We start from the raw sequence: 27,236 nt of genomic DNA on the forward strand, positions 1-27,236 counted from the left end.
TGCAGGCCTCTCCTGGGCCCCCTCCACCTCCTGGAGATGAAAGGGGAACCTGACAGAACCTGCTCTGAGGTGGCACGAAGGTGGGGGTGGCAGGGGGAATTGCTGTGGATCTGTGTCCTTCCCCTCCCCCACCCGGTGGCCTTGTGACCCAAGTCACCTGTGGGAATTGGTTACTCAGCTTGGCCCCGCAGCAGCTTGCCTTGGGCTTGAGTGAGAACTACAAAGTCAGGGCTCCCACAGGACCCTAGGGGGCCTCCATCCCAGTCAGCCACCTGGGCTCTCGGGCTGCCCTCCCCACTCAGACCAGCCTTGTTCTGTCCTGTTGGCCAGAACCCCAGGGCTCCCTCTGGGCCTCCCTGCCCTGAACTCTCAGAGCTGTCCAGACTGGCTCTCTGCCTGCTCCCCGGCTCCCTAGCCTCAGCCAGCCAGGGTGGGACAGGCCCTGCCTCCTGGGCGCCTCACACTCGAGTGCCCACACTGGACCCTTCCCCTTCCCACAAGCTTTCTTCTCCCCGAGGCTCCCACCTCAGGACTGGCTTTCCACCCACCTGGGAACTGAAGCCCAAACCACCAGTGGGAGTGAGGGTCCTGCTAGTGCCCCCTCCCCTGGCCTCCACTGCACTCCTGGCCCTCACCTTCACACCTGTGGCATCTCCCACCTGGAAGATGCTCCCTTGGGAGCCATTCTCCACCTAAGCCCGGAGCTGGGCATGTGGACGTGTGTGTGGAGGAGTTGGCACATGTTCTCTGCTGACTCCATGACCGCCCTGCCCCTCTGTGCAAGAGGCGGTGAGGACCCAGCTCCCGGAGAGGCGTGGCTCCACCCCTCCCCTGCCCTGCAACTCCCCAAAGAGGGGTGGCTTTGTCTTCTGCATCTCCTTGTCCCCAGTGCTCAGCCCTGGGCCCCCATGGGGCTGACCAGAAGTTTCGACTCCTGAACAGGCCATTGGCCTGGGGACCCCCACCCCGTACCTAGAAGCCAGGCCAGCCCTTGGCCTCTGCTGCCCCTATCAGCCCACTCCTGAGCTGGGAGGCAGGGAGATTGCTGAGGGTTTACTACCTCCTTCTTGAAGGCTTCGGTCTCCACGTGGCGGAGTTTGTTCTTAGTCTGTGTGTAGATGTCAGCTGCGGGTAGCCCCACAGGGGGCTTGGGAGCTGGGTAGCCTGGCGGAGGTGGGGGCAGTTGGGTGCCTGGGGGTGGGGGAGGCGGAGGGAAGCTGGGTGCCGGTGGAGGTGCTTTGGGTCCCTCCATCTTGCCCTGGGGCAGGCCCGGCTCTGCGCTCAGCATGTCCACATAGCTCTGTATCTCTGCGGCTCTTGCGCTGGGAAGCCCTGGGGAGAAAAGGAAGGTTGGGGTTGGGAGTTTGCAGAGAGGCTGCCCCTAGGACTGAGCCCTTCTCCTTCCTGGAAATGACCTGCACAGGGGGGAGGCAGACTCAGGGTGCAGCTTGGCATGGCTGCACTGTCAGCCCCCCAGTGCTGGGCCCACCCTTACCCTGAGCCCTGCCCCACCCCCCTGAGCCCTGCACCTATTGGGAAAGACCTGCGCTTGAGTTTGAGGAGAGCTAGCAGGGGGCCATAGGCTCCAGGACGGGCCTGCGGAGAGGTGGCTCCTCAGGGCAGATCTGTTAGGGCAGGTGGCAGGAGTCTGGACGGCCACACCCCATCTTTGCAGGGTGCCCCCCCAGCTCCGCAGGCCACCACCTGGCGGCATGAAGCAGGCATCGCGGGTGGGTGGACACGTATGCTCAGGGTGCGGTCAGCATGTGTGTACTGGAGTGCCTGGCTTCTGCCTGTTTGTGCATCTGTGTATGTTTGTGAATGTGTACACATGCTTCTTTGTATTTATGACTGTGTTTGCCTTGGTCTGTGGACCTAGGGTGTGTGAGGGTGTTGTGTGTGTGCTCAGGTGCACGTCTGCAGTATGGAAATGCATGGCTGTGTGCCTGTGTGCGGTGTAGGTGTGCGTGTTTATCTGCGTGGCTCTGTATGTGTGGTTGTGCATTCATCTCTGTATATTGTGTGTACACATAAGTGTGCACTCTTGAGTGTGGGTAGGTGTGTGTAAGGTCTGGGGAGCATTCCGTGCATGTGTGAGTAATGATGCTGAATTGTGTGAGGGGTGTGTGTGGCTTTTGTTGGTGGGAGAGTACGTGTGGATGTTCAAGTATGTTTGTGATGGACACATACAAGCATGAGAGTTACCTGTCCTCACCAGAACCAGTGTCCCCACCTGGTGACATGTGGCAGCCTCCAGTGTCAGCTGTGGGCAAGCAGGCCCAGGGATGGCCTGCAGGGCCCACTGGTCTGGCTCTAGGCTGCCTTCCCTCCTCCTGCTTCCCAGGCCCACTCACCATGTTGAGGGCGCCGGCCCTTGATGCTGGAGTGGCTGGAGGAGCAGGAGTCATAGTTGGAGAGGGTGCTGGTGGGCGAGCTGAGGTCAAAGTTCGGCGGCTGGACCGACATGGTGGTATTGGGCGAGGACATGCCTGAGTCAGGCTGCTTGGTCTCCAGGTCAGCGGATGGATCCGGGGACAGCACGCGGTGCTCCACGCTCTGAGCGGGACAGGAGGCCATCAGGGCAACCCCGCTCCGAAGTCCAGCACAGGTTCTGGGCCAGGGTCCTACTCAGGCATGCCCTGGCTGTGTGACCCTGATCAAGTCACCTCCCTTTCTGGGCTCCCTTCCCCATCATCAGAGGGTCTCTTGGGTTCTTCTTAGGCTAAGATTCAATCCCAGCCCCCAAACAGCAGGACCACGGGTTCCTGGGAAACTCCCAGCCCTGGCCCAGGCCTTCTAGAGGGGGCTGGGAGGCTGACAGAAGAAAGGACGCTGGGCTGGACCCCAAGGGAGGACAGTCACGGCACCTGCCTTCTCCTTTCTCATCCACAGGCAGAGGACCCGGGTTCCAGGGTATCTGTGGCAAAGGGGGCTCGGGGGCAGCAGCTGGGCACAGGGGAGGGGTGCCAGTCCCTCACAACTTGCAGGAAAGATGGATCCCCCATTACCTGTCCGGCAACCCCCATCTCTCCTTGCTGGACTGGAGCAAATCCTAACATCAGCCCGGCCCATCTCCTGATGGGGCCTTTGGGGAGAGGGTGGGGCCCGGGGTGGCCCAGCTGAGCTGGGGGGTCAGCCTGAGCTCAGGCTGCCAAGCCTGTGACACCCTCCCCCCACTGTCTCTGCCCCTGCCCCCAGGCCTGACCCTCCCGCATGGGCACGGGCCGGGGGGGGGGGGGGGCCCTGCTTACGTTGCCCATGCTGGGCCTGCTGCCGGCAAGACCGCTGCTCGCTGCCTCCTGCCGAGGCCCACTCCTCCCTGCCCCATGCCCCCGCCCTGCCTGAGAAGTGTCACAGGCCCCCCGGGAACGGGAACGGGAGGCAGGCCTGGCACCAGGTAACAGCTCAGCGGCCACGCTCATTGGCCCCGTAATGGGCTCTGCGGGAGTGTTTGCCTTTTCTGGGCCAGTGTCCTCCATGGCGTGGATCTGTCACTGCCGCAGCTGGGCCCGCCTGGTGAGGGGATCAGGGCCTCCACACCCCGCCCAGTTCAGGGGGCCAGGCCCTGCTGCCCAACCCATGAGCCAAGGGGAGCCATCAGAGCTGGGCTTTCGGGGGACAACCTGAAAATGCTCTTTTCCACTGCTGGCAGCAGTGGGCACTGGGGTGCCTGGCCCTGGCCCAGGGATAACAGAGGTTAGGGGCACAGGCTTTGTAGCCTGTGGTGATGGCTTCAAATTTCACCACCCCCACTTGTGAGCTACATGACCTTGGGCAAGTCACGTATCCTTTCTAAGTCTGTAGGTACACACAGAAACTCAGGTAGTAAATGGGGATAACAGGACTGCCGGCCCCATTAGGTTGTAAGATTTTAAAAATTAGTGAAGTGCTGGGCATGGTGGCCATTAAATGCCATCCGTGTCAACTATTAGTATTAATGTACTGTGAAGATTAACTGAGATTACACCATAAAGCACTCAGCAGGGTACCTCCCGGGGTCCGAATTCGTTGTTCTTGCCTGCAGCTGAAGCCTCCATCAGGAGGTGGTGGAGGGCTGGTGCCAACCCCCTCCAACAGAATCACAGATTCTCTCAGTGGAAAGGAACCCAACCCTGGTGAGAAATGCCCTGCAGTGTCCACTCCTGCTTGTATACCCTAGCGACAGGGCACTCACTACCTGCTGGGTCACTGCTCTCTCTGGGCAGCCCTTTCTGGGAGGAAACTCTTCCTTGGGACCAGCTGCAGTCTTTGACCCCTGGGCCTTGCTGTGCTCTGGAGTTCCCAGAACCAGGGTGCCCCTGTGTGCTCGAAGATAGGGCAGACAGTGCTCTGGGCAGGGGGCCATCCGCCTTCTCTCCTCCAGCCTCGTTTTGCAGCCCCTCTCATGGCCAGGCTGAAGATGCCTGTGAAGCTAGCCCTTTTTCCTCCCTCCTGTGCCAAAGCCCCGGACTGGGAGCCATCCACACCTGAGCTCAAGTCCCGCTGGGTTACTTCTCGGCTGTGTAACCATAATAAAGTAATTTTAAAAGTGTAACATGTGTTTCCAAGTATGAAGTAGCCAAGCAGTAAGTAAACATAAAGTGTAGTGGTGGAGAGGTGGGTCCAGGCCACCTGAGCTCCAGCCCTTGATAACTGTGATCCTGGGTCTTCCTAAGACTCAGTTTACTCACCTGTGAAATGGGGAGGCAAGCACTACCTACTTAAATCAGCTAATACCTGTGGGCAGGTGAGTGCACTTTATTGTTTCCTATGGTATGGAAGTGTCATTGTAGCTCTGAGATTTGGCTCTCATCAGGACGAAGCTGGTCTTCCTTCCCTCGACATTTTTGCCTCCACCCCCTCACTCCCCAGTGGTCAGTGGTCACTGGGTCATGTTGGGGTCGTGGACAAGGTTGTGTGACCTCGGCAAAGGGCTTCACTTCCCTGAACCTCAGCTTTCTCCGTGATAAAAGGGGCAACAAAACCCACACCTGGGGGGTGGTGGGGGTAGGGTAGGGGTGAAATAACGCGGCGCCCAGTGGGTACCATGTTCTCCACGGTGCGCAGGTAGCGGGTGCAGTGGCTGTGGCCGTTGTAGTCCGAGAGGTCGGCGGCCGTGTACCCGTCGCGGTCGCGGACGTCCAGCTCCGCGCCGTTAACTACCAGGATCTGGCAGCACTGCAGGGAGGGGCGCGCAGTGAGGACCCCGGGCAGCAAGCCGGGACCCGCGGCCAGAGCCACGCTGTGTTGAGAGCTCATCGCCAGCAGAGGGCGCCCGCCCCTCCCGCGCTCACCCGGCCACGCCCCGGCCCGCCCTCACCTCCAGCTCCCCGTTCTCGGCGGCGTCATGCAGCGGGGTCCCGCCCCACAGGTCGGCCGAGATCTCGCCGCCGTGCAGCAGGAGCCAGCTGAGCACTTTGGCGTGGCCGCGGCTCGCCGCGAAATGCATGGCCGTGGCGCCGTCCTTGTCCTGCTCCGACAGGCTCACGTCGGTGCAGCTCACCTGGGTGGGAGGGGGCGGGGCAAAGAGGGGCGGGGGCTGGGCGCCAGGCCCCTCCTGGCTCCATCCCCGTCCCGCACAAGCCCCGGTCCTTCGGGCCCCGCCCCGACCTGTCCCCGAGCTCACCAGCCACACGATTACCGGGCTGTGGCCCATCTGCGCAGCAGCGTGCAGCGGTGTCATGCCGTCGTGGGCGCTCAGGTGCGGGTCTGCGCCGCACTCCTTCACCAGGTACTGCGTCACCTCCAGGTGGCCCTCCTGGCACGCCAGGTACAGGGGCGTGGCACCGTTCTTGGTTTGGGCATTCACTCCCCTGCGAAAGACACGGCACCCACCGTGGGCTCTCAGCGCCTGTCCCCACTCCAAAGACTTCTTCGCCCCTACCCGCTTCCGGGGAGCTCTGGAGGGCTGGGAGAGTGGTTTGGAGAAGGCCTAGTCACTGGGCCCTGCTGCCCAACTCCCTCTGGATTCAGTCCTGCTCCAGCCTCCCTGCAGGGGCTGAGGAGGACTCTGTCTTGCTCCGCATCTCCCCTCAGCAGCCTCCTTTCTACAACGCACATCTGACTGAGCTAGTCTCTGCCCTCAGAAAATAGCCCATCTTTTTACCAAGGTCTGCAAGGATGTGATGACCTGGCCTTTCCCTACCTTATCAGCCACTCTGACCCACTGTCACTGTGAGTCCTCACACCTGTTCTTTGACCACTATGCCTTTGATCATGTCCCCCCTCCATCTGGAATACTCTTCCCACCTTTCTTTAAGGCTCAGTACAGATCCCTCCTCCATGTGGCCTGCCTTGATTTCCCTAGCAGAACAGGCCTTTCTTGCCTCTGTGCCCCATACTGTCCTGGGCTCAGTCCATGGGCCACCTGTCACGCCTGGTTGATCATAACTTATTTTGGCCTCTGCCTCCTCCAGAAGACTGAATTCCCAGAGGGCAGAGTGGTAGGGTTGCCAGATAAAACACAGGATGCCCAGTTAAATCTGAATTTCAGCTAAACAACAAATAAGTTTCTAGTATAAGTATGTCCCAAATATGGCATGGGACATACCTATATACCAAACCATTATTTGTTGTTTATCTAAAATTAGATTCAATATCCTGGTTGTTGTTGTTGTCGATCTGGCAACCCTACAAGTGGCTGACATCCACTACCCATGTGCTATGATGCCAGCAGGCAAATTCTCACTGAAGGCCCCTGCTTCGGTCCTATTGTCATTTCTGTTTTGCAGAGGGGCAGTTGAGGCCACACAGGAGATAAGAGGCATTTGAGTGCACATCTGTCTGTGTGATGCGAGGCCAGGTGCAAAGCAGGAACAAAAGGAGTGAAGATGGAATGGGGGAGGGGCCGTTCCATGTCTTCACTCCCTGTCAGGCTTCCCTGGAGCCTAGCTTGCAGCTGCCACTGCCACTTATCCCTGCTCCCCAGCTCCCACAGAAGGGTCTTAACTGGGGAACCAACCCCATGAGGTAGAGTGCTGCTGGGGAATAGGGAAGATGGCCTGGCCCCTGCCTGAGTCTCAGGTTTTCCGACTTCATAAAGGATGTGGACCCCAGGGTGCAGTTACCAGATAACAGGCACTAGGTGGAGCCACAATCTAGGCCTAGACCCAGGAGCAGTCAGTCCATGGCTCTCCCAGCCGGTCTAGGACATAGCGGATAAGAAAGGGGTGGGGAATAGGAGCTACACTTCTCCTGGCTGGACTAGAGCTCTGTGCCCCAGGAAGTGCAATCCTTCATACGACTTCATATCCTCACACCCGTCTGCCTTCCCATCTATTTGCCACCAGTTTCAGGCTCCACCCCCACCATCCACGCCCTCCCTACCCCATCCAATTGCCTACCATGTGTCCATTAATGTGGGCACCAGGCCACCCACTCCTCCTCCATCTACCCACTCACCCATCCTCTTGTCACCCAGCCATGACTTGGCCCCTCCCTCTCACACGCCCCTCGGAACCTCCCAGCTGACTTTTCCCTGTCCCTAAAACCCTGGTCCCTGTCCACTGCCCTGACCCCAGGCTGCCTACAGCCCCCACCAGGCACCCAGTCCCTGCCCTATCCTTCCTCCTGACATAGGAACCCCCCTCCTCAGACACAGAGCTGCCATTTGCTGGGGCTGACACCGAGCCTGGGACCATGCCTGGCTGTCCTCCACTACCCCACCCGTGTTGGGGCAGAGTAGTGTCACAAGCCAGTGTTGCCGACCCAGTACATGGCAGCAGATAGAGACCCACCCACACGCCTCACTTCGGGAACATACTGGCTCTTGGCCATCAGCCTCCACGCCCCAGTGCCTGCGTCGCACGCCCCCTCACCATTCACATGCTGGTGCGTCAGTATCAGCCTGTTTAATATTTCATGACTGACACTCAGTGGCCTGAATTATTCACCCTGTAACCAAAGCACAGCAAGTGCTGGGGTCCTGGGGATTGGAGACTGGAAGGGGCCGCCACGCAGGAGGAGGCCAGAGGCAATGTACACAGCTCAGGGCACCAAATCAGCCTGGAGCCCTTTCTCCTAGCACACCCTGCTTGGCAGGTACTCATGACCCAGGGGTGTCCAGCCAGCCTGAGAAGGTCTCAGAAGGTCTGAGAAGCTGGCACAGAGCAGGACCCGAGCAGGAGGGGGCAGTCGTGCCCACAGCCTCCGGCCAGGCCACTGGCCGGCCCTCCCAGCTGGAGCCCCACGTATGGAGTAAGTGCTCAGTGTTCGAGCTCAATCACCCAGCTTACTAGTGCGTCAGCCTCTGCATTCATGGCCCCCATTCTGGGGCCACAGCCGCCAGCCTGGGAGAGCCCAGAACACGGGGCATATACGCTGATGAGCCGGGCTGGGAGGGGGAGTCCCCACTATGTTCCCCTCTTCAACGTTGGAGGCAAGAAGAATGAACACCCTCTTGCTCACAGGGGAAAACTAAAAAAATATGGGTGAAAGTAAGGGACAAAATAGATCCATGAATCTAGGTGGAGACAGAAATGAATTTTGGGGGGAACTTGGCGAGCTAGTTAGGTTTATTTAATCACTTTTGCAAGGGAGGGGAGGTAATTAGATTTCTTTATTTATGTATTTATCTAATGGAGATACTGGGGATTGAACCCAGGACCTTGTTCACATGAAGCAAACGACCTGCCGCTGAGCTCTACCCTCCCCTGAGAAATGAGTTTATAGCAGTAATGAGAGTGGTGACTGGTAATAACAAGAGGGGGCACCATCTGTTCAACAGTTGCTCCATGCCAAGCACAAGACACACTTTCTTCATCTAGCCCTCCTCACGCGCTCCCGGGTGGGGTCAGCAGCGTTCCCCTTTTACAGATGAGGAAACTGAGGCACGGGGGCTAGGATCACTGGATGACAGAGAGGCAGAGGGGAACCTGGTGCAAGGAGGACCTGGGGTTCCCACCCCCAGCTGTGTTCTGCCTCTCTGTGTCCACAAAGCTGTCCACAGAGTCGGGACTATAATCAGCCATGAGACGTGCTTGGTGAGGACTGGCACCTTGTTGTATTTTAGGATCCCTCCTCCCGTGCCTCTGGTGGGGGCACTGCTAGCCTGCGGTGTCCAGGCCCCGCCAAGCACAGGTCAGGCCGGGCAGCACTTCCCTGTGGAGAGTCACTGCCTGGGGGGGAGGGGCGGGGGCTCCAGCGCATCAAGTTCGAGCCATAGAGTCGCCATGGGTGAAGGGTCCAGTCCCAGCCCGTGCGCTTGGCCCTGGCCTTCACCCACCGCCCCAACTCTGCAGCTCACTGCGCAGGGTCCTGGCATGGTCTTTACTCACCAGAGCCTCAGTTTCCACATATGGCAAATGGGCACTGTGGACACTCCAGGCCTCTTGTGAGAGATGGAAGAGGAAGCTTTGGAAACTTGCAAGTTTCCTCTCAGGGAAGGCAGGTCTTGGCTTCCGGGTACCGCTGCCGCCCCATCACGCATCCCCTGGGCCTCAACACGGTTGCTTCCATGCTACCAACCCAGGCGGTTTTCCCCAGCCTCATCTGAGGTGGTCACTTGCTAACAGGCACCCTTCCCCTCCTTGAACACCTGCTCCCCTCGGCTTCCAGGACAAGCACCCGCCAGACCTTCTCAGCCTCCTTTGCTGGACCCCTGGCCCCCATCTGACCTCTAAATGTTGGGGTGCCCCAAGACCTCTTTTCTAAACACACTCTTTTCTAAACACACTCTTTTCTAAACACACTCTCCCCCTCGGTGAGGTCATCTACTCCCGGAGGTCAAAGGCCACCTGTACTCCATGCCTCTCCTGCTGGGACCTGGAGTACATGGGGCCCCAGCCTCAGCCCACTCATCCATCTGTGCACTGAGCCCAGAACTGCACATGCCCGGAGCAGACCTCTGGACACTGTCCCTCAGTTGCCACCCCCTTCCTGTCCACATTTCAGTAAAGGACACCAGGCCACCCTCCCTTGAGTCCAAGCTCTAGGAGTCTTTGGAAACCCTTGCTCTCTTTATAGGTCTGAAGCTCCCCAGCAACGATCACATAAATCATGACACTTTTCTTCCTCTTGGGAAAAAAGATGATACGGACGACTGTAACTGTTAAAGGAATCACCCTGGATGACACCAAAGAAACATGGAACGCTTGTAAGGTTTGCAAGGCTGGTGCCAGCTGACTGTTACCGCTGCCACAAGGAACAAGGGGCGATCTGCCCACGGAAGCAGACTCGGGTCAGAGAACAGCATTTCCAGCGGCCTTCCCCACTGCCAGTAACGTCTGCCCCAGCGGAAGTCCTGGAGGGGCTGAGCTCCGCAAGGATTAGAGCCAGTGGTGGGCTGAGGCCACTCGGAATAGAAAGTCTCAGAGCCTTCGGCAGTGCTATGGCTATTGTCCTCTGATCGCGCCTCCTGGCTTATTTGTAATGACCTTCATTGAGGCCTGGCCCAGGGGAAGAAACACAGCCCGGGCTTGAGAAATATTCTAGAACAGTCAGCTTTACACACCATCCATCAGCAAGCCTGGAATATTTCCAGAAGCCTTCCCTTATCCGCCTTCCAGGCCCTCCTGGCCCTCGATGAAGCCCACCCAGACCCCGCTGCAGGCCTCTGCCCTGGCCAGTTCCGGCCGCCACGCCCCCACGCCAGGGCTGGGCGCCGCGGGGCCTCTGCTCATTCAGTTCTCACCTCCTCGGGGAGGCCTTCCTTGACCCCCTCCATTTAAAGGACTCCCCAGTCACTTCCTACAAACTACCCCTTTTCACTTCATGGCACCTCTTTTGAAATGTCTTGGCACTTGCCTCATTCAGTCCAGGGACACGTGTCACAGGGCTGCCACACATCAGGATGGGGCAGAGCAGGGAAAACAATGGAGCCCTGCCCTCTCAACCTGGGGCTGCCGGACGGCGAGTAAGCGGGAATGTCTCTGCGTGTGGCGCACGTTCTCCATCTGTCTCCTTCTCTGCCCCTGGGGCTCCCCCACGTCCGTGAAGCTGTGAGGACTTGCTACATCCCTAGCACTGTGGGCACAGGGCGCTTGGGGTACATTTGGATGCTAGTTGTTGAGGGAATAAACCTGGGAGTGAGACGGGCAGCCAAGCCAGGAGCTCTGCGATGCCTCCTCACATGTGGCCTCAGCTGGTCCATTTGCCAGACGGGCCCTGGGAGGCCCCGAGGGAGCTCTGTCTGAGGTCCTGTGCAGTGAGCTGCGGGCAGGACAGCAGGGAAGGGGCAGCCCCAGCCCCAGGCAGAGCCCTCAGCCTTCTCAGGGGGAGCTGAGCGATAGCTGAGGTTTCCTGCTCGAGGCAGGGGCTGCCGAACACTTCCAGCTGGATGGGGCTGCAGGGGCCCAGGTTCCGTGAGGCTTTACACTGAGGAGGGGAACAGGAGAGTCCCCGGTGAACGTGAAAGGCCCCAAGAGATTAGCGCCTGCACCAGGACAGGGAGGCAGACCCGGAGAGGGAGTGCAGTTTGGCCAAGGCCACGGAGGGAGCCAGTGGGACCCCAGCCGGTCAGTTAGCCTCTCGGAGACACCGTTTCTGTATCTGTATCCCACCATGAGGCTGGGACATTTGTTTGGTCCGCTGATGTATCCCCAGCATTCGGCCACTATTGTCTGGCCCAGAGTAGATGCTCAGTAGACATTAGTTAGTTGAGTCCATCTGTAAAATGGGCTGATTATAGAGCTACTGTCTAGAATGAAGCTTAGACTACTGCTAGGTGTCAGGCCCCTAGCTGGCACTCAGCAGGTGGGACTCCTGGCCAGCACACTCTCCAATCTTTGTCCTGGGGCAGGGGAGGCCTCAGGCAAAGAAGGCACCTGCAGGGAGCTGGGGCGGGTACAGTTTTTTGGGCAGACTGGTTTTCTAGCTCTCTGTGACTGGTAGACCATGGAGGGGCCCCAGGGGCAGTGAAGGCCTATGGCCCCAACACTCAGACCCAAGGATGCCCACTGAGCCCAGGGCGCCCCTCTGGCTACTCAGGCCCCCGGTAAACATGTGGCGGGGGTGGAGCGTGCATGAGATGGTTCCTGGGCCCCAGGCGCTCAGGAACTCTGAGGGTCACCTGCTCCTGGTCCCGTCTTAGCCCCAAATGGGGATGTGGATGCCTGGTTCCCCTCCACCAGCCACCAGTGCTCCTGGCCAGGAAGGCTGACTCTCCCACTCTATCTCCCTCAGACCCAGGGCCTAAAACAGCCCCAGCCCAACTCCTGCCAGCCCCTGCCTCTCCTCTCCTCTCCTTCCCCAGGGGGCTCAGAGGGAGGGTCCCCATGGGTCAGCAGCCCCTGAGGTCACTGTGGCAATTCCTCTGCCTCTGGGAGGATTTGCGCAGTGGGCTGGGATAGACAGGAGGAGGGGTGGGTGGGTGCAGGCTGTACCTGCAGTCTCCAGTCCTTTTTTTTTTTTTTTTAAGTTTGAGGAAATAACTGTTCTTTATTCATTTTAAAAATTATTATTTTCTTAAACATAAAAGCAGAAATAAGATTACATGCATATTTTAAACTTGGAATCTTTTTTCCGGTCCTTTGTAACGCCCCGAGGGGCAGCCCAGCATCAGTGGCCCTCCTGTTCCTCTGCAGTTAGTCACTGCCATGGTTCAGGGTGCCCACAGGCTCCCTGAGCAGGATCACGTTTCCCAGTGGTAGGAGCTCTTCCTCCTTCACCTGCCGCCTGGGAGAGCTGAGCCCTCGTGAATAATTCACAGCGTTTCACAGCAGGCCAGGGAGGCTCATGACAGTGGAGCCGCAGCTCTGGAGCCAGGCTGCCTGGGTCCCCTCATGGTTCCCTGTGGCCTGGGGCAGCCTGAGCCTCAGCCCCTCCCCAGCTCCCAGCCCTGGGGTCCCCAGCCTCGGGGAGCAGGAGTCTCTACCTCAGAGGTTGGGCGCTGGCCCCCTAACCCCCAGCCAGCAGGCCCCACCTCAATTCCCAGTCACCCCTCTTGCCTAAGCCCAGCCTGGCAACCTCTCAAAAGTGCCTCCTTATCTGCCAGGTCACACGTCTGGGTGGGAATGGAGCCAGAGCCCTCTGTCCGCCTTCCTGAGATTCATGGTGGCCTCTGGGGGGCTGGTGGCTCATCAGCCCAGGCCATCTGGCCACAGAGTCGGCACCAGGGCCCAACAGCGGCCAGGACCGCCGCATGGCCCCGGAGGGGGCGGAGTCCCTAAGGCTGGAGTCTTCCTAAGGCTGGAGCCCCAGCATGTTTCAGGCCCCAGACTTCCTGGTGAGGAGGGGCGCAGGGGCCAGCCTGGGGCTGCACCCCCACCCCTCATCGGCACTTCCGGGGCAGGCTCAGAGCCCCTTCAGCTCACACCACTGGAGCTAAGCTGGCATTGCCATCAGCCTGATTGCCTGGGGCCCACGATGTGCAATGGGGGAGGCTGGTGGGTGCCTCTCCCCTCTTAGGACCTCAGTGCCCTCCGTGTTACATGAGGAGGTGGTGTCTTGCTGAGCACCAGAACCACCGAGGTAGGGGTGGGGGTGGGTGCAGCTCCCCAGCCCCAATGCAGGGCGTCTGGGACTAGGCACCCAGGGGTACAGCCAGGCTGGGAGCCTGCATTCAAGGGTCTCTGGGGCCCTCCTGCTCAAAACCCCACTGATTGTGATGTGACCTGGACCCTATAGCTTGTTCAGAAGCAGAGTGTTCATACCAAAGCAGTGCCCAGTGACCCATGCAGGGACAGCTGCAAGGAGACCCCTGACCCTTGAGGTCAACCTGCTGGTCTCCCACTGACCAAACTAGGGAACCCCTTGCTTAGCAAGAACAAGCCAGGCTCAGCCTGCCTGTCCTGGGCTGAGGGGATGATTGCCTCCCAGCCTGGGGGCTTTAGTGCGCCTGCACCTGAGGCAGCCAGCTACAGCCACCCTGCCTCCAGGCCTCGGGGCCAGCCTGGCATCCTCAGGAGTGGAGCCAGTGCTGAAGGCACCCTGTGACTGCTCTCCTCCCTGAGCTGGGCCTCCTGTTGCCACTTCTGTCCCAGGTACCCGCTTGGACTGACAAAGGTCGCCCATCAGAGCCCCTGCCTGTCAGGTCCCCACGGACACCAGTGTCCCACTCCCTCAGAAAGGGTCTGAGTGGGTTTCCCTCAGGACCCCTGCCTCCCTGCAGGCACACCTGAAACCTGGCTCCTTCCCCCCCACAGGACTCCCCATGACTCCCATGCTCTGCATTGAACCCCCTTCTTCTGCACACCCCACCCCACCTTGGGGAATGCTCAGCCTACTGCTCAGCTGCTGTCTCAGACCAGGCCCTCGCCGAGGGCCCCACCGGAGGTTTGGGAGTCCTGTCCCCCTTGGTAGTGGGAATGCAGCCTCAGAAATGACAAACCGCTCTCTGACAGGCCAGGGGCTGTGGGGTCGGGAGGAGGGGAGGAGGTCCAGGAGGCAGCCCTCTCCCTTCACTGCTTCATAACTGACTCCTCCTCCTTCTGGACTAGGGGTCTAGGAGATGCTCCCCTCTCTTCACCCCTACCCCCCATTTAGAACAGTCGTGCAAATTAGCACAGGCCAGAGCTAGGGAGAGCAGCCGGCTGCAGGCCAGTGAGCATCCTGGAGGGGAGGCAGTGATCTCGGCCTGTGTGCCCAGCCCTCATAGGTGCACCTGCCTGCTGGGGGAGCGCCTGCTTGCAGGGCTCCGGGGCCAGTGGCTGTAGGCAGCCAGCCAGAAGGTGAGAAATTTCAGCTTGAGTAGGAGCTGTCCCTGGCCAGGCCCCTGGCCACAGAGATGGTCCAGAAGCAGTCCTCCCCCTGGAATGCTGGAGGGGCACGGCTGACTTCAGGCAGCCCCCAGAGTCACAGCCCACCCCACCCAGAGCCCCCCCTGAAGAGGAGTGTCCTTACTCAGGGTGGTGCCCGATGAGAAGCCTCAGGGAGGGGAAGTCTCCTTTGGCGGCGGCGTAGTGAACAGGTAGGGCGCCTGTGTCTGTGGCCACGGTGGGGTCCCCACCGCCGTGACACAGCAGCCAGTTCACCACCTCAGGGTGGCCGAAGCGGGCAGCCAGATGCAGGACTGTGGCACCAGAATTGTCTCTGTCCTGTGGGAGGGGAGCCCGTTAGTCCTAAAGCCTAGTCCTGCCCCCATTCCTCACTCAGACCACTTCCTGCCTCCCACCAGCCACCGGGGCAGCTCTGTGCTCGGGCATCTAACCGGCCGTCTTTGAACCTCAGTCCACAGCGGCAGCACCATGCCGTTCACGCTGGGCTTCCTGAGGCCTGCAGGTCACGACGGTGAGGTGCCTGCACACAGCAAGCTTTCAGGACATGGCACCCTTGTCATTGTCCCAGCAGGAGCACCTGCCACCCAGGTGCTCAGGGAATGCTTGAAGGAGTTGCTGGGCCAGGAAGGGTGGCCTGTTGGGGCTGCTATCAGGGTTGTGGGGGGCACCCCCTGCATCCAAACCTGCCTCCTCCCTCTCCCCCTCCCCAGGGGAGGAGGCCTCCAGGTTGGTGTACATCCAACAATCCAACCTCAGTGCAGAGAACTGCCCCACACCGAGCAGACTCCCTGCTCCCCACCCCAGGGAACAGGCTGTGTTCTTGCATGTAGAGAAGGAAGCTTCTGGGTACTTGTGGGCAGGGCTGGGCAATCAGCCAGTGGTGGTAGGTGTGGGCTAGAGAAGCCCCTAGGAGGGACTAGGGCAAAATCCCTTTCCCAGGGACCCCAAAGGGCAGGGGCTGATGGTTTGGGCCCAGAAGTGCTGAACGACCACCAAGGTGTGTGTCCGTTGTGGGAGGGGGTTGGCAAATGCTGCCCAGGTGACTTGCAGGCCAAGGAGGAGTGTCACTGAGAACCCAGAAGTCAGGACCCAGAGGTTGGTGAGCTTGGGAGAGTGGGCACCGGTTCTAGAACAGAACAAGCTGCCAGCACCAAGCACGTGGGATGTCGGAGGGGTGGGCAGGGAGCCGGGCAAGGGCATGGGGAAGTGGATGGGGCAGCAGTGAGAGGTGCTCTGGGTTTACTAGGATCAGTGAAGGGGAGCACTGCCCAGAGAAAGGGCACCACGGGAACAGGTGCGGCCAAGGCAGTGGGAGCTGGAGAGACCCTGAGCCTAAGGCAGGTGAATCGCAGCAGCAGGAGAGCCTCTGAGACTCCTCTAAGAAAAGTGAAAGGAAAAGAGAGGACAGAGGGAACAGAGCCCACAGAGCCCAGGGGCACGACTGGGAAGTCATGGTCAGACTATGGGGTGGGGGGCAAACAGACTGGCTGGAACGGAGTCAGGGAAGAAGAGGAGGCAGAGTAAACAGCCCATAGGAAGTGGAGGACGATGCTGAGACTCCTCTGTGCATGGGACGCCCAGGGGAGACTGAAAGACTGGTTTAATCTGTCCTCCTGAGCCCAGAGGACAAGGCTGGCCAGAGGTGACCCAGACAGGACCACAGTGAAATATGCCCTGAGCCCCAGCGCTTGAGAAAGGCCCTTGTTTCCCACTGGCCTCGTGGACTGTGGGTCTGGGACTCCAGGGGTCCTGGCAGCTCTAGGCCTCTGGGTGGGGGTGGCACAGGCCTATGGCCTGTCCCAGAGGCCCTGGGAGCCTCACATGCTGTGGCCGGCACCCTAAAGCTGCTTATCTCTCTGGGCTCAGCAGGGCCCCAGATCGAGGTCATCCTCCCCCTACACACACACTTCCGCCCCCAGCACCCAAGCCTGCCAGGGCTAGAGGGTGGAGACTTGATAAGCTGAGCACAAGGCCACCTGCTCCTCCACCTCCTCTCCAGTGGCTGGGGAGGCTTCCGGCCAAGGCTGGACACCAGGATCAGGGAGGCATGCCACCTCCCAAAAGAGTGGGCATGGACCAAATGCCAGGAACTCCCGATAACAGAGCCAGGCAGGGGATTAGGGGCTGGGCCATTTCCCAGGAAGGGTGGGATGGGGGGCCTGGCCAGCCTTCTGGCCCAGCTAGCCCGCTCAGAGGCACCCCTGCCTCCTCTCTGTCTATATCCAGTTAACGCAGTGGTCTTGCTAAATGGAAAATCAGTTCTGGTTCCTCCCTCCATTGATTATCCCCTACAACCAAAATATCACGCAAATATCTAACCCCAGCCTGCGAGACCCTCTAGGACCTGGCTCTGCTGGCTTCTCCTCCCTCACCCCACTCCAAACATGCCTGCCTCCCTGCCGTCCCTAACACAGGACAAAGTGTCCTGGTTCGCAATTCTTGCTCCCTGCACTCAGAATTCACTGGTCATCACTGGGCCAGTTCCTTCCCGTCAGCCAAGGCTCCCTTCAGAGGTCACTCCTCAGAGGGGCCTTCCCTGACCACCTTGCCCAAGCAGCTTCCTGACGCTCCCCTCCTGGCCTAGCAGCACCTGGTTTACTTTCTAGCCTGTGGGTTTGCTGTCCATCGACCCAGTGGACTGGCAGTTCCAGGAGATCAGAAGCATACCTGAATCTCCAGGCCTAGTACCTGCTGGATGCTCGATTTCCAGCAGGACTGAGCTACATATCAGGGCCTGAGCTGCCTCCTCCTCCTGGCACCAGCCTGGTGGCCACTGGGTGAGACCAGGTAGGGTCTCGGGGCAGAAAAATGCTCAGGCTGGGCTGAAGAAGCTGTGAGGCCAGGAAGCACTGATGTCCTGGGGTCAGCTCAGGTCCTGGGGAGGCCTCACGTTTACCAAGCCCTCCACCCCGAGCCCACCCCCTGACCTTAGAGACACATGCAACGCAGCCTGGGTGGGCGGTAGGACTGTGTGCCCCACCCCTTCCCAGACCTGATCTTGGAGGACATGGGCTTCTGATTCTGCTGCCCAGGCTCTTTGTTCCCCCACCCACTCTCCAGGACTCCCAGGATCACTGTGTCCCCCTCCCTCCTCTCCAGCTTAAATACTATCCCAGTTGAGCCCAACTTCCTTCTGGTTTCCCATCACACAGGTGCTCTTCTAGGTAGCCGCCAGCATTTGCCAGAGCATCTGCCCTGGTTCTCTTCACCCGGGGAACCCATCCATCCCCCAAGTCCCTTGGAGGGGGCTCCAAAGCAGACTCAGTTGGGAGGTGCCCAACCCCACCAGGAGCTCCAGGCCAGAACTCTTCTGGGGAGGAAGTCCTTGGACGCCCAGTGAGCGGCACGGACTCACCTGCACTCCACAGCCACCCTGCGAGAGCAGCCACTGCAGGCAGGCGAGGTGGCCGGTGGCGGCGGCGTCGTGGGCCGGCGTGGCGCCGTTGCGCGCGCGGGCCGCGGCGGGCAGGGCGGCCTCCTCCACCAGGAAGCGCAGACAGTGCAGCTTGCCGGCGCGGGCCGCGTGGTGCACCGGCAGCGCGTCCAGCGGGTCGCGCAGCGAGGGCCCCAGCAGGCCGGCGGCGTGCAGGGACCTCAGCACGTCCAGCTCGCCCTGCCGCGCCGCCTGCAGCGCCTGCTCCAGGGCCATGGTGCCGCCCGCGGCGAGGCGACCCGCGCTCAGCGCCTTCCCCGGGCGGCCATGCGCCCGTCCTCGGGCACCGGGAGAGCCCGCGGCGCGGCCGTCGGGGCCCGCGGGTCGGGAGGCGGAGCGGCTGCTGGCCAGGCCTCTGCCCCGCGCTGCCTCGCCCGCCCCGCTCCGCCTCCGCTGCGCTCTGGGGCCCGGGGCCCTGCAGAGCCGGGCTTAAGCCTCGGGCCCGCCCCCTCGCCGCCTCCGCCCCGCCCCCTCCGCGCCGAGGGCCGGACTCGGGCTCGGGCGACAGAGGCTGTGCGCCCAAGGACTTCTCTCCTAATCTACCTCCCGTCAAAATGGAGCCCAGCAGAGTGGCCAGACTGGGTTCGAATTCGAGAGCCATCCGGGCGCTGGCGAGCCGAGCCCCTCGATTAATTCATTCATCAACTCAGTGTCAGTTTCAGGCTTTGGGGACACAAGCCAGCAAATAATTACCACAATTCCGGAGAGTGACAAGTGTGATCAGAACAGGAAAACGGGGAGACAGGGAATGAGTTGTACGCGCTACATGGGTAGTCAGGGAGCCGTCCACCCGAGGAGGTGCTGAGGGCTGGGCTTTATCCAAAGGCGTGGACGAAGGCGTTTCCAGGCACGGGAGACTTCCAGGGCAAAGGTGGTACACCAGGAACAGGTCTAAGAAGTCCCTGAGGGGCTCTGGGTCTATGCGCTGGCTGGTGGGACGGGTGTTGGACCCTCAGTCCTCCTGGGTCCCTCCAGACTCCAAGAACTGCCCTCAGAGTCTCCCTGTGGGAGAGAGGGAGAGAAGGGGAAAGGACAGGGGTGCCTGGTAGACACTGGTTTCTGGCTCTAGAGACCTTGGGCTCAGAAAGCACCCAGAGCTGCTGTCTGGGGTGAGAGAATCAACTGTGAGCTTGAGAGCCTGGGGCTGCCAAATCGAGAGACAGGGAAGCCATGCAAGGGCTGGGGGGCAATGGAGAGATCCCAGAGCAGTCACCATGAAAGCAGGGCCAGGACCCCTCCCTGAGGGTGCAGGAGCGCCCTGGGAGGGCAGCCGGCCAGGAGAACATACGTGCACCAAACCACACAGCCTGCTTGGCCAGAAGCCCTTCGTGGGAGCTGGAAGGAGGCACAGCCCACTGGACAGGAGGAAGAGACTAGAAGATGGGGGCTGTGGAGCTGTGGGAGAACAGTCAGCACATCCTGCAATCTTGAAACACCCTGTGTCCTTTCTTTCCCCGTCACACCCCCACCTCCCCACTGGAGCCCTTCGAGGGCTCTGCCCTGGGCTGTTTTACCCAGCACCTAGCGGGCAGGCACAGGATGGAGCTGGAAATGTGGTAGAGGGAAGTGCTTCCAGGAACAGCGGGAGTCCTAGCCTGGGACTCTGGGGCTACCACAGATATAATTCCCTGGGACTGCCACATGGTGGCACCATGTGCAATGGCCTCCTGTGCTCCATGGCACCTTTTTAAAAGGGAATGAGTGGCCAGGTCACTATCACTGGGTCAGACTCGCCTTGCTCCCTCATGAGACGTGTAGCTGCACTTGGGCTGGCTCTTGGGGTCTGCTGGAGGGGCCCTCCCCTAACCCACCCAGCAGCATGTGTACCCTGAGGCTTGTGAGGCAAGACCCGATGGTGTTGAAATTCCCACTTGTAGGGTCACCCTTAGAGAAACCTTCCTGACATCACCAGAGGAGTTCTATAGAGTTCTTACCACCCAAGATCTTGTGCAGGACTTTACCCAGGCTCCTGCAATGTCAGAAGCAGACAAAGGTGGCAGGTTTCACTTGGTAGATGGCAACGTCTCTTGGTAATTCACTGATCTGGTCCCTGAGAAACGTATTATGATGAGATGGAGGTTTAAATCCTGGAAAGAAGGGCATTTTGCCACCATCACCTTGACCTTCATTGACAAGAATGGAGAGACCGAGCTGTGCATGAAAGTCTGAGGCATCCCTGCTCCTGAGGAAGAGAGGACGTGGAGGGGCTGGAGCGGTGCTGCTTTGAAAGCATCAAACAGACCTTTGGCTATGGTGCACGTTTATTTTAGGGCCAGCAGCGGGGGCTACAGCCTGCCCAACACTTCAGGCCAGCCCTCTCCTGACTGGGGTTTGTGACTTTCAGGATCGCACCATCCTAACCACTAACTTGGGGCTGGGGCCCCTTCCCTTCATGTATACCTTGGGTTTGTGCATGTTTTCTGCTGGGTGGGAACAGAGGGTGCTTTCTCTTTTATGAGGACAGAAAGCTAAAATGGCTTATCTTGAAGGCCCCTCGCCTGTGCCTCCTCCATGAAAAAAATCCCTGCAAGTCATGTCCTCCACTCCTGAGGCGGCTCTACCTGGTCCTGGACACCGTCCTCTGTCACATGGTTTTGTCATTTTGGGGGCCCAGTCAGGGTGATGAACTGCTGCTATGGCCTTGGGCAAGGCAGAAGAGGCATCCCTGAGCCCCACCCACTGCCAGTCTGGACATCTCCCTAATAGTCACATGTGAGTACCCAACTTTGCTGACTATCTTTTCGGACTCCTTTCAGGCTGCCACTCAAACTCAGGCTGAGATCCAGGCCTTCCCTGTCCTTTCTGGGCTGGGCTGGGTCCACCGAGTCCTGCCCAGCAGCTGGAGAGAACCCACGCCAGCAGAAGGTTGGAAGCCCTATTGCTTACCAGGCACTATGCCAAGCTCCACCTGCATATTCAATCCCACAGGGATGCTATGAGAGAGGTACAACACTATTCCCATTTTACAGCTGGGGAAACTGAGATACAGGGAAGTGTTCTTTTGTTGTTGTTTGTTGTTTGGTTTTGTTTTTTAATGTATCTTGCCTGAGGTAACACAAATAAAAAGGGGCAAAGCCCAGGGGCTGATGCTCACAGGGGCTGACATTGTTCTTCTTCCCTCTGCACCTGAAGTTCCCTCTGCCCAGGGCACCCCAATATCTCCCACTCTCCAGATGTCAGCTTAGGGACTCCCTCCCCCTAAGGCTTCCTCTCATCCCTCTGCTGGAATCAGGCCATCTGCCCATTTCAGTTGTGTCGAAAGCACCTGTTCAGACCTCTCCCCCCACTCAAGGGCAGGGACCCAGGTGGGGTGTGTTCCCACTGTACCCTGAGTAGCCCCAGCTTCTCTAAAGCCTACACCCCCACACCCTGTCCACTCAGTTGCCTTAGCTAATTTCCCTTGGTTATAAATGACTCCTTCCTCCAGGTTACCAGCAAAACCCCCAGAATCCTTTGGTTGAAGGGAACAACAATGGGAGAATGGAGGAGATATTTAAAATCTGGGGTAACTGGCGCTGAAAATGGAATTTGCTCCCTTGCCCTCCAGTCTTCAAACGGTGGTCCACAGGCATGGGTGGGGGAGGATGTTCTAGGAAGAAGCTTCCTCCCCAGATGCTTCCCCCAGGAGCTAATGTCAGGGTCTCTCAGCAAGCATGCAGACATTGGTACAGGTGGGCTGTGGGCACAGAGCTGGAGGAGCCAGTGTGTGTGGCGAGGGGTAGCATTGGGGGGACATGTGGAGTATCAGTGAGTGATCCACGAAGTCCTTTTTTGCAGCCCCTAAAGAATAATTAATTACCTTGTAGAGGGCTGTCCATAGGTACTCTGAGCTCAATGATTTGAGGAAACAGTGGCTCAGGCATCCCCAGGCCCTGCTCCACCAAATGTGTTTAATGACTTATTCTCATGATTAGGATTGTTGTAGGGGTTAATGAAGGTGAGGACCAAACTATGCTTGGTATCTAGCGCGTTCTCCATAAATGGTGGCCAGACAGATATCGGTGGTGAGTGCCCCCCTTGCCGGGCTGCTCCGAGCCCCTTCCTGACAGGCACGCTGGTCTTCTCAGGCCCAGCTCAGGGAGCACGCGGCCGGGGAACTTAAGGCGAGCGGCGAGGGTGGGGAGCGGAGATGGGGTTTGTGCGACATGGGGCGGGGCCCCGTCCAGCACCCAGGACAGCGCCGATTGGCTCCGCCCAGTGGTTCCTCCTCCAGGCCGGGCTAGGTGGGTGCAGCCTGTCATCGGTCCGTGGGTCCGCCCGGCAGTCCGCCCTGCGAGCCATCAGGCTGGCCGTTGCTTGGCCAGCCGGTTGAGGGAGGGCAGCCCCGAGCAGATGGACGGGGGACGCCCAGCCAGTTTGCTGCAGCAACGGCCACGCGGCGCGGAGGCGGGCGCGGAGGCGGGCCCGAAGGGCCGCTGGGGCCTGAGGAGGGCAGCGAAGAACCGGCACCCAGGACCGCCCCTCCCCGCCTGTCACGTGGGCTCCGACTGCCTGGCGAGTGGGAACCGGAGCTGGAGCCAGTGAAATGCAAATGGGCTCCGAGGGCTCCTGGGTTGCCTCCTCTTCCCTGGACCTCAGTTTCCCCATTCAAAACCGAGGACCGAGGAACCTAACTCGGCGAGGTCCGGAGCATTCTATGGAGCGATCGGGGGGCCCTAGTCTTGCCTGGACAGTTTCCAGCGGTTAGGCCGGAGCAAGTTGAGACCTCTTTCTGGGCCTCTGTTTCCCCTTCAGCCCCGCAGAACAACTGGTGGGGCGAGTCCCTACTAGAAAACGGAATGGCACTTCCCTGAGGCCTGGACCTTGGGGGTCCTGCCGCTGCTGGGTCCCTCGCCCAGTCCTAGGTCGGGGCATAGAGGAGGTACTGATCCCGAATAAGGGAAGAAGGGCGGCATTGGACCAGGAGGGACCGCTGCCTGAGCGAGGCAAGACGTGGCCCCACCCGCGCCCCTCCTGCATGTGGGGTCAGGGCAGCAATGGTTTTGATGGCGCCTACACACACCCTTGCAAGTGCTCAGGTAGGGGGGACCCTGGGTCCGCGACCCTGCTGCAGATGGGACGCGACGGCCTAGACCGGGATCCCAGGGGCTCCGCCATTCCCCCTCCCACCTCCATCCCGCACAGGGACAAAGGCGGGAGGTGGGACCCATAGGCGGCTTGACTCCACGGGGCGGGACGGGGCGGGGCGGTCGCCGCTGCTTCCTTAAAGCCTGGCCTCGGGCGTGGCACGCACACCACTGGCGACCGCTAGGGCCCCGCAACAGACCACCCTCCCGGCCTGGGTCTCTGCTCGGTGTCCGGCGGGGCACAGATCTCCCACGGGCGGGCCCTGCAGCGCTGCCACTTTCCCGCCGAGCATGGGGCTGCCTCGGAGGGCAAGGGACCCGGCAGAGCTGCGCAAGGTAGGAGCCGAGGACTGGTAATGGGGGGCAAAGAGGCCGGGGCAGGGGCCTGGACTTCGACCCGAGTAACCTGGACCCTCGCTCCCTCCTGCAGAGACTGAAGCCGCTTCTGGAGAAGCGCCGCCGCGCGCACATCAACGCGAGCCTGAGCCAGCTCAAGGGGCTCATCCTGCCGCTCCTGGGCAGGGAGGTGAGTGCCGGGCGCACTGGGCGGGGGTGGGGGTATCCAGGGGCTCCGAGCAAAAAGGCATGACGGGCCGAGATGTCCGTGAGCGAGGAGCCAACGAGGGTACTCTGAGCGGCGCCCAAGTCTGAGCCCGGGTGGGACAGGCTCGGAGGAGCCGACCTCTCCCGGGCCACCACGCGCCCAGCACTCAGCTCCTGGCAAGAGCGCGGTGCTCACGGCGGCCTGCCAGAGGTCTGTCTTGTCTGTCCGTCTCTCTGTCCCTCTCCTGCCTGGCCGGGCGCAGAGCTCTCACTCAAAGCTGGAGAAGGCGGACATCCTGGAAATGACCGTGCGCTTCCTGCAGGAGCTGCCTGCGTCCTCCTGCCCGATGGCAGCGCCAAGTGAGTGCCCCGGCCCCACCCTACCGCCGCCTGGCTCCGCGCCCTGCACGTCACCCCGCACCTCATGCCACTCTCCGTCCCGCAGCGCCCTGCGATAGCTACCGAGAGGGCTACCAAGCCTGCCTGGCGCGCCTGGCACGCGTGCTACTCGCCTGCCGCGTCCTGGAGCCCGCCGTGAGCACTCGCCTGCTGGAGCACCTGCGCCAGAGGGCGGCAGCAGCCACCCCCGACGGCGTTTCCGCGGGGGACTCCTGCGGCCCGCCCGCGCGCTCTTCGCCTCCCGCGCCCGCGCCTGCACCCTTACCGCCTGCGCCTCCCTGCGGCTCTGGCCTCTGGCGGCCCTGGTAGCCCCCTGGCCGATCCACGGACCCTGCTGACTGCGAGGGACCTGGAGTGCTGGAGAGACTGAGGAAGCTCTGGGTGGCGACTGCGGTTCCCATCACGAAGGAGCAGCCTGGTACCTACAATCAGGCCAGACCCCGATTTTGGTGATCCATGTGGCAGACTGAAATCCATGGGGGCTCAGGAAAGAAGGGGAGAGACCCAGCCTCAGCTCCACCTTGGGGACGTCTGGACTGGAGGTAAAGGGGCAGGTGGCTGCAGGGGGAGTAAGACACCCCCATCCCAAGTTGGTGGAAGAACTCCAGAGACAGCTGCCCAGGCAGCCGACACACCTGCCCCGGCGCTGGCAGCAGCCAAAGGGCTGGGCCAGGAGCTTGCCTGAGCCAGGTGCAGCCATCTGGCCACTGCTCTCCCAGCCCTGCTTGGGCCTGCCTCCTCACCAGCTCAGCCTGGGAACCTCTGGACATACAGCAGCAGTGGCCTGAGGGACCCTGTGGGCTGGGGAGCCTTGACCTCCACTCCTGGGCTCTCCCGCCTACAGCTTCTAATTGAAAGGACAGGATGCAGCCAGGGCTCTGTGTCCCTGGGGGCAGGGGCTTCCTTAGGTAGTCTTGGGAAGGATTTATTTCCCCAAACAGTAAGTTAACACCTGTGTACCACACACCAGGCCAGGTGGTGTTGGGATGTGAGGAAGGGGTTGGACAAGAATGAGGGTGCCCTGTGGCCTCAAGGAGGCTTGAAGCCTCGAAGGGCCGGGGCCAGCCCAGAGCTGGTGCCAATGTGAGGTGAGCAGGGCCCGTGTCCTGGAGCAGCAGAAAGTCATGGGATGACAGCAGGTTAGAGAGGAATCACCTTTCCTTGTTTCCACTTTCAAACTGCTCTCTGTTACTGTCAGGACAGGTTCCTGGAAGCAACTTGTTCTGAAGTTGTTTCTTTCTTACCCACGGAAGCCAGAAAGCCTTTGAGGACTCAGGGAGGGGCCTGCAGAACCCAGCAGTGGGGGCCCAAGAGAAGGCGGAGTGCCTGGGCTCCCCCCCACAGTTGTGTTCCCACCATCTCTTGGGGATACTCTGAGCACTTGTGGGAGGTTGTGGGGGTCCTCTCCCCAGTCCCCAGTCCAATAGCCTGTGCGAGGGACCAGGCCACTGGGGCCGCAACGACAGAGCTGATAGGGGTGGAGAGGGGGTGTCACTAAATTGAACTATGCTACATAAACCCATGATGACCTAGGAGCTGATTCACATGGCAGGAGGTGGGGAAGCTGTGCGCCTGACTGAAGAAGTCAATGTTAGGACAACAGGGTGAGCCCCCAGTGAGGTGTGCTGTCCTACTGCCTGTCTGGGTCCAGTTGGCTGGACTGTAAGCTCCTGGAGGGCAGGGCTCGGGCTGAGTGTACCTCTTTGTCTCCCGAGGAATTTGGCACGTGGGGGTGCTCAATAAAGATCGTGAGCTAATGAGCGGGTGACGTGCTTGTCCACACTCTACTCAACCCTGACAGCTTCGCTTTTGCCTCAACTCCTTCCCCCAGATCCCCATTATCACTGGGGATAGCGTCCCCCCAGCACCTGTGCTCCCCAGAACAAGTGTGGAGGAGGGTGTGGAGAGCAGGGAGGGCAGTTCCTGGGAGTGCAAACCTCTCCTGAGCTGCGAGGAGCGGGTGAAGGATGCGCAGGTAACCCATAAGCCCATGCCCAGCAAGTGAGTTCAAGTTTCCTCCTTGGGTCAAGGACTCCCATCGGGCACCCACTGGGCAGGCTCCTTCTCTCCATAAATAAGAATTTTCCATATGAGTTTAAACTCTGTAAGAACTGGCCAATCAGAGGCCCCTCTCCTCCTTCCAGCCACATCAGCCACTTCTTGCTTTCTGAGCCCCAGCTGGGTCCCCAGCCATGTGATTCTCATTGACCTGAACCCAATCAAGCCAGAATACAAACAGTCAGGGAGCTGGGCGTGGAGGTAGGCCAGTGACTCACAGGGTCAGGCATTCTGGGGAGCCGGGCCCTGCCAAGGAATTGAGACATGCCTTCGTGGGTGAGGTTCTGGGCCCAAGGTGAAAAGCCAGTTTCCCAGCAGGGATGTGCGAGAGCTGCCTAGAAGGCATTGCCTAGCTGGTACTCCGAGTGGGGCTTGTGAAACAGAGATGCCAGCAACCTTCCTCCACAGGGCAGAATGGGCTTTTTCTCTGTGGGAGGGAGGCTACCTCACTTTGGGGCATTTAATGATCCTTAACAAGGCTCACACAGTGCCCAGTGGACAGCCCTTGCAAAGGTCCCGTGATGAGTCTAACTCTGTCTGGTTATCATGCTTGGCTGGAGGTAAGGCTCCTGTGTCTCATAAACCAGTCTGTGAAATGGTCCAGTGACCCAAGGACAACCAGAGCACTGAGATGCCTGGGAGACTCAGGCTGGGGCCAAGCCCCCCTCTGTCCCCCGGCACTAGTTAATTTGGAGAACTTGTTTCCACGAGTGAGAATAAAGAGTTTGCCAAGGAGGACTCCTCTAATAAATATTTACAAGTTGCTCTGCCTGAGAAGCCCACTCTCAGGATGAGTCTTCCACTGGTTTACTTGGAACAAGATCAGAATTAACGTAGCCTGCGGGGACGCCTGGAAAAATCTGCAGCTCTGCAGAACTCTCCCCACCATGCTTTGAGGTGACCACTCTGGGGACAGTGGTGGCATAAAGGGGGCCTTCCCCGTCGTGTGCAGGGAGCCCCCTCCTTCTCAAAACATCAACAGACAGCCATACTTACTTTTTTAAAACACCCCAGTTTGCTATAGCCAGTCCAGAGAACTAAGGCCCCCAGTATTGTTATTTCCCTTGGTTTTACTTCTTGCCTGGCACCCTTCCCAGTGTGGCT

The 27,236-nt window shown here is 59.9% G+C and overlaps 2 protein-coding genes across 12 annotated transcripts in view; one reads left to right on the plus strand and one right to left on the minus strand.

Moving 5' to 3' along the window:
* Positions 1-18,474, minus strand: part of ESPN (espin) — a 30,123-nt gene extending 11,649 nt beyond the window's left edge. For 3 of the 10 annotated variants that reach the window (XM_074377544.1, XM_074377543.1, XM_074377542.1), the window contains exons 1-7: positions 17,989-18,466; positions 14,758-14,951; positions 5,606-5,792; positions 5,300-5,482; positions 5,026-5,157; positions 2,355-2,556; positions 1,061-1,332 (exon numbers count right to left, since the gene is read on the minus strand). In XM_074377544.1, the coding sequence (XP_074233645.1) occupies positions 1,061-1,332; positions 2,355-2,556; positions 5,026-5,157; positions 5,300-5,482; positions 5,606-5,792; positions 14,758-14,951; positions 17,989-18,282 (1,464 nt within the window). In that variant the 5' untranslated portion in view covers positions 18,283-18,466. Of the gene's footprint in view, positions 1-1,060; positions 1,333-2,354; positions 2,557-5,025; positions 5,158-5,299; positions 5,793-14,757; positions 14,952-17,988 lie in introns of all 10 variants that reach the window. The other 7 variants (XM_074377541.1, XM_074377540.1, XM_074377539.1 and 4 more) reach the window with 3 other exon arrangements.
* A 4,365-nt stretch (positions 18,475-22,839) lies between these two features.
* HES2 (hes family bHLH transcription factor 2) lies at positions 22,840-25,831 on the plus strand. 2 transcript variants are annotated; one of them, XM_074377565.1, is made up of 4 exons: positions 22,840-23,468; positions 23,563-23,658; positions 23,999-24,035; positions 24,121-25,831. In XM_074377565.1, exons 1-4 carry the CDS (start codon positions 23,424-23,426, stop codon positions 24,381-24,383), a joined length of 441 nt encoding a protein of 146 aa, XP_074233666.1. In that variant the 5' UTR covers positions 22,840-23,423; the 3' UTR covers positions 24,384-25,831. The 2 variants fall into 2 exon arrangements, with proteins under 2 accessions (XP_074233666.1, XP_074233665.1); XM_074377564.1 differs by having other exon boundaries at positions 23,231-23,468; positions 23,939-24,035.
* The last annotated feature ends 1,405 nt before the right edge of the window (positions 25,832-27,236 follow it).

This window comes from Camelus bactrianus, chromosome 13, assembly GCF_048773025.1.
Source record: "Camelus bactrianus isolate YW-2024 breed Bactrian camel chromosome 13, ASM4877302v1, whole genome shotgun sequence".
Taxonomy (NCBI): Eukaryota; Metazoa; Chordata; class Mammalia; order Artiodactyla; family Camelidae; genus Camelus; species Camelus bactrianus.